A 6,000-nucleotide genomic window follows, 5' to 3' on the forward strand; every position below is an offset into this window, starting at 1 on the left:
CTTCTTCCACCACATAAGACTTTGGTAGGAAGTTTTTAGAGAAAAGGAGAGCTACTCCTCCACTGACTGTACTTAGATGGCTAAGAACCACCTCTCCATCCCATTCCCTCTTCCAGTCAGTATCATTTACACTGTTACTGTGTGTTTCCTGAACAAACATTACATTAATGTTCTTCAGTTTCATGAGATCTTTTCCTCACATCCCTTGCTCCATTTAAACTGAGAGTGGAAACTCTAAATTCACTCATCAAAGCTGATGTGAGGAAAAACACACATAAAAACATCATTTTAAGCAAAGTGCAAGTTCGAGCCTCAACTCTCATTACTACTGAGTTGTCTTCTCACTTTCAAAACAACTTTCCTTAACCTAAAAAAATCCTGATCAGTCAGACATGATTCCTCTTTATTCCTCATATGGAATCTGGCTGAGTTGTAGAGTTTGCACAGTTCATCTGCTGTTTGTTATCGTACTTTGATGTCTAAATACTAAGTGTAAACTGTATGTATTGTGTACCCTCAAAATTAAAACAATGGAATAAAAAATGAAGCGCTTTTCTAATTTTGCAAAAATCCCACAATACAAGACTTTATCTCTGTAATTTTACCATCTCTGTGCTGTACAGCACAACAAAACCTGTCAGTGATGCAAAATGTAAGTAAACGTGTTCATGTAGAGTAATAAATATAATCCAGCCTAGGTTATTGAGGCCAATGAGAAAGGTGACCAGCGAGCATTCTTAGTGTCTGCAAATTTGGAGATAATTGTGTCCAATTAAAAAAATGCATAACTCAAAATGGGACAAAAAAGCTAACATGTCAAACATGAACAAATGTGATTTGTATCTAAAACCACACCTTGGGCAGATCTGTATTTGCATGCTTTGTTTCAGGCAATACCAAAACCAAATGATAAAAAATATTTCATGCCACAATTGCTGATGCAACATGATCTCACAGAAAAATGTGAAATGACCACGATCTTTGAACACCGCATCACGTACTGGTGGCACCTGTGGTGTTGAAATTACACGATGGCAGCATGCTTGGGTTTAGGCACCAAAAATATTTGGTTGGGTTTAGAAAAAGATTGTGTTTTGTGTTAAAATAACTACATTTAACTACATGTAAGGGATGTAAGTATATTGTAAAGTGACATAAGTACCTCATGTAATGTGACGTTACTACTTAAAAGATTAAAGTACGCTGAGTACAGATACATAAAAGAGGACTTTTACTTTCACACAGGACACAAACAGCATGGTTGAAAATCGTGTGTCTGTTTGACCCATCCTCCACCCCGACCTCCTGACCACCTCTCACTCTTTGTTTTACTTATGACATTGCAACCATAGACTGTTTATGAAGGTGGACAACATGACAGCTCCCCAAAAGTGAAGCGAAAACATTTTGATTGGTCCCTGGTGGCTGGCTGCAGCGTAGCTCATTAAAATTTTTCCCAAAGATGGTTTCTGTCATTTTGGGTATTTCTTATCATGCTGACGGATGACAAGCCTTAAGACCCTGATTATGCTTTATTTTGAAGCTTGTGAATTTTCATCGAATGGTGTTGCCTTGGCTGCACGGAAAATTTCAGTGTTTTGACTGGAGGCAGGAGGTTGTTGTAATTTGACTTTACACCATCCAAGCTGTCTTGAATTTCACGTGCTGGATACGAGAGTCCACTCAACTCAACTCAACTCAACTTTATTTATAGAGCACTTTAAGAACAACCACAGCTGAAACAAAGTGCTGCACAAAAATAAAAACATAAGACAAACAATAAAAACAATAAAAACAAAACAGTAAAACAAGAGCAGAGTCTCACGCTGGGATAAAAGCCAAGGAGTAAAAATGGGTTTTAAGACTGGTTTTAAAAATGGATAGTGAGGGGGCCAGTCTAATGTGGACAGGTAAATCATTCCACAATCTGAGAGCCGCTACAGAAAAGGCTCTATCCCCTCTGAGCTTCCGCTTAGACCTCAGAACATCCAGGAGCAGAATGGGCGTAATGTGTTCCCTCTTACGTGCTCCAGTTAAGAGCCGAGCAGCGGCGTTCTGAACCAACTGAAGACGTGCGAGGGAAGACTGGCTGACTCCAAAATAAAGTACGTCACAGTAATCCAGCCAGGATGTGATGAAGGCATGGGTTACTATCTCAAAGTGCTGTTGTGCAAGAAAAGGTTTAACCTTTGCCAGCTGCCTAAGGTGAAAGAAGCTGGACTTAACCACTGCACCAATTTGACGCTCCAATTTAAAACCACTGTCCATCTCAAAACCCAAGTTAGAAACTGTTGGCTTCTAAAGACATCTACATTATCAAATTGACTTATAGTCATTGCACCACTGTGCCACCCATTAACAGCAGGAAGTCAGGAGATGGGGGCTGAGGAGGAGGATGAGTTGAGATGAAATTCTGTTTTTTAAAAGTGGCTGGACTACCACATGTTTGACAGATTTGGGAACATGGCTGGTTTCCACAGAGCTATTGATAGTTGAGAGAATACTGGGACCAATGGTGTTAATTACTTCTTTGAAGAGTTTGGTTGGTATAATATCAAGAGAGCCCTGCTCTGCACATTTAGAGGCAGATGCTTCAAGACAAGGGGTGGGGGTGGGACAGTGGTGTAGTGGTAGTTGATGAGGTGGGTGTACTACTAGGTAGATAGGTAGGTTACCAATGACGAAGTGGGCATACTCTCCTATATATTACAATGGCTGTTTAGCTGATAGGTGGGTATACTGTCACTGGATAGAAAAAGAAGTGGGTATACCCCGTAAACCTGAGTATACCCTCCACTACACCACTGGGGTGGGGGAGATAACAGAGTTTAACACACTAAAAAGTATCCTGGGGTTATGACAGTTAATATGATCAGAGAAATATTGGGCCCTGGCATTTTTGACTGCTAGCTGGTATTTCTTCAGCAGATCCTTCAACATTTGAAATGAGACCTTCAGTTTATCACGCTTCCACCTTCGCTCTGCTCTGTGTATTATACTGCACAAACTCTGAACAAACACACTTTCCTAAAAGGCATCAGAGTACTGTAAAGCTTGTACTGCAAAGGAAGATTAGTGGGTTAGTGGGATATGTCGAGGCTGAAGAGTCTAAAAAGTTTTCCGTGTCACGAGGGTGGCTCTGTTTTAATCTGGCTAGATCATTGTATTTATGCTGCACAGCTAGCCTAGTCAAAAACAGAGTTTTGACATAAAATTGGCTAAAAACTACCCAACCCTTTTGGAAATAGTCTCTCTGTATTAAATAGTCAGTCTTTGAGCAGTACAGATCCTCAGCTGAGGGAACATGTGTTACGACCCGGCTCTGAGGCCGCAACCAGAAACGAGAGCAGAGAGGGGATCAGTGCCAAATAGTGCTTAGTTTATTTATGAAAGTAAAACAAAAGAAGGCAAAAGGTCCATTTCAGCAACCAGTGGTGCAGGAGCACCCCCATGCCCCACGGAAGGAACTCATGTGTAGGTACAGTGGCGGCCACGAGATATCTGAGGAAGGAGGGATATATGGTCGAGCACATCACCAGGCCCAGGTGCAGCTCATCACCTGATGACGACGACCCCGCCTCGGACCAGAACCTGCCAGGAAGACAACAGCACACAGTACACCAGCACTACGCAGAGGAGTGGAGGGGTCGTCACACATGTAATAATTGCACACTTGACAGCCATAATGCTAACTTTACATGAGTGATGCCACTGAATGAAGCTATGCAATGACAGAAGTGCTGACTGTATATATTGCTTTTTTTTCCGCCATGGCAACTACATACAGAAAATCTGAGCAAGAATATTGTGTCCATTTATTTGTGAGGTTGTTGTTACTCTCACTATACTCTGGTCCATTTCTTCATGCTGGCTCTAAAAGAAGCCTTCTTTAAAATCACAGGTAGCACATTAATGGTTTACCATATTATTAATGAGTTCGTACAAACAGTGCATGAGAACAGCCTGTCACATTTCAGTGCAGTCCACCAGGAATGTGAGCTTGCGCATTGTGTTGCCACAACAGTTGAGCTAGGCTCGTCTCTTTCGCTGGGCAATAATATTAATATTTTTCCTTGAGCCCTCTGCACTGGCACCTGTGCTGTGTGGCCTCTTTGAAATCAGTAAGGGCTGTTCCATAACTTCCTGTTGATGGTCTGCTTAGGTGACTTAAAACAGGGCAAAGAGGTAAGACAAGGTAAAGAAAACAAGAGTGGAGACTGACATAGAGCAGAAACACTGGGTTCCAGTAAAAGTGATGAAGATGATGTGCAGAGTGAGGGAGGCGGGGCATCTGAGTCCAACAGAGACCGAGAGAAAAAGGAGGAGAGGAATTTCGAAAGCTTAAGAGGTCATTTGGTTATATGACTCAGATTTGTTCAGGAAGCTGCCAGAGCTGCAGCTCTCTGAAGATGGAGGAGCTCTGCTTTCCACAACTGCTCAACACCTCCTGCAGAAAGCCCACCTCTCCTTGGGCCAACTTTGTGCTCCTTAACATTGTGCTGTACTTTATCTCTCTGCTCACTGTGGCTCTTAACCTCCATGTCATCATCTCAGTCTCCCACTTCAGGCAAAGATTAACTTAAAAATGTCAACAGCTTCTGTAGATTAGAAGAACTGTCTTTGAGTTGGTACTGAATAATGTTGCACCTTGGAAATGTATTTAAGACACATTTGACTTGTATTCTGCCCTTTTGCACAAACTTAACTGTGATTTCAACACCAGATATTGCAGTTAGATGTCCACATTTAACCATATTGAAACTGCAGATGTTGTCGATCAGAAAACATTTCATTATATCTGTTGTTTTTACAACTGTTTTAGTCAATTAGATTTGGGGACTTGTTGAGTTCATGATGTTTTTCCTCTTTCTCTCCAGGCAGCTCCACACACCCACCAACATCCTCCTCCTCTCTCTGGCTGTCTCAGACTTTCTCGTGGGCCTCCTGGTGATACCAGGAGAAGTCCTGCTAAAAACATACTGCTGGTTTCTTGGTGACCTCATGTGTTTGCTCTATTATTATGTGTCCCTCATCATTGTGTCTTCTTCGATAGGAGACATGGTGCTCATATCAGTCGACCGCTATGTGGCTATTTGTGACCCTCTGCATTACACCGCCAGAGTCACTGTGAAAAGAGTTAAACTGTGTGTGTGTCTGTGTTGGCTCTGTGCTGGTTCTTACTGCAGTCTCTTGTTAAAGGATGACCTGACTCAACCAGGCAGGTATAATTCCTGCCATGGAGAGTGTGTGACTGTCATTAACCACACTGCAGGAGTTGTTGACCTTGTTGTAACCTTTATTGTTCCCATTTCTGTCATTGTCGTTCTGTACATGAGAGTATTTGTTGTGGCTGTGTCTCAGGCTCGTGCCATGCGCTCTCACATCACAGCTGTCACTCTCCAACTTTCAGTGAATCAACAAACAAAGAAATCTGAGCTGAAAGCAGCCAGGACTCTTGGTGTTCTTGTAATTGTGTTTCTAATATGTTTCTGCCCATTTTACTGTGTCATTCTTGCAGGTGATGCCTTGGTCAGTACTTCATCTGCATCCTTTGTGCTTTATTTCCTCTATTTGAACTCATGTCTTAATCCATTGATCTATGCCTTGTTTTATTCCTGGTTTAGAAAAGCAGTTAAACTCATTGTCAGTCTTCAGATTCTGCAGCCTGGCTCCTGTGAGACCAACATACTGTAAAGAGGCTGTGGAGTGACTGAAATGAGGCCTGCTCCACCAAGGTTTTGAATTGAAAATCACAAAAATTGAAGTAAAATCTCTCTATACAGTATATAAGCAGTATATCAGAAAATTGTGCATTACTCTACTCGGTGTCAATGTCATGTAAGTATTCCAACTTGTGATCTGGAAATCTACAACAAATCTATGTGTCACACGGGGACACCAAATGTTGGGATCTATGCCTCATACAGGCAGCATCATTCGTTGGTACTAAGCCTTAACATGGGCCTGACCTTGTAATAGATCTCCAATTAAGGTATAAAA

General features: G+C 41.9%; 1 protein-coding gene across 1 annotated transcript; it reads left to right on the forward strand.

Moving 5' to 3' along the window:
* Positions 1 to 3,450: 3,450 nt before the first annotated feature.
* Positions 3,451 to 5,694, forward strand: LOC144466764 (trace amine-associated receptor 13c-like). The gene is made up of 3 exons (XM_078174181.1): positions 3,451 to 3,615; positions 4,371 to 4,567; positions 4,878 to 5,694. Exons 1-3 carry the CDS (start codon positions 3,451 to 3,453, stop codon positions 5,692 to 5,694), a joined length of 1,179 nt encoding a protein of 392 aa, XP_078030307.1.
* The last annotated feature ends 306 nt before the right edge of the window (positions 5,695 to 6,000 follow it).

The sequence above is a fragment of the Epinephelus lanceolatus genome, chromosome 14, assembly GCF_041903045.1.
Source record: "Epinephelus lanceolatus isolate andai-2023 chromosome 14, ASM4190304v1, whole genome shotgun sequence".
Lineage (NCBI taxonomy): Eukaryota > Metazoa > Chordata > Actinopteri > Perciformes > Serranidae > Epinephelus > Epinephelus lanceolatus.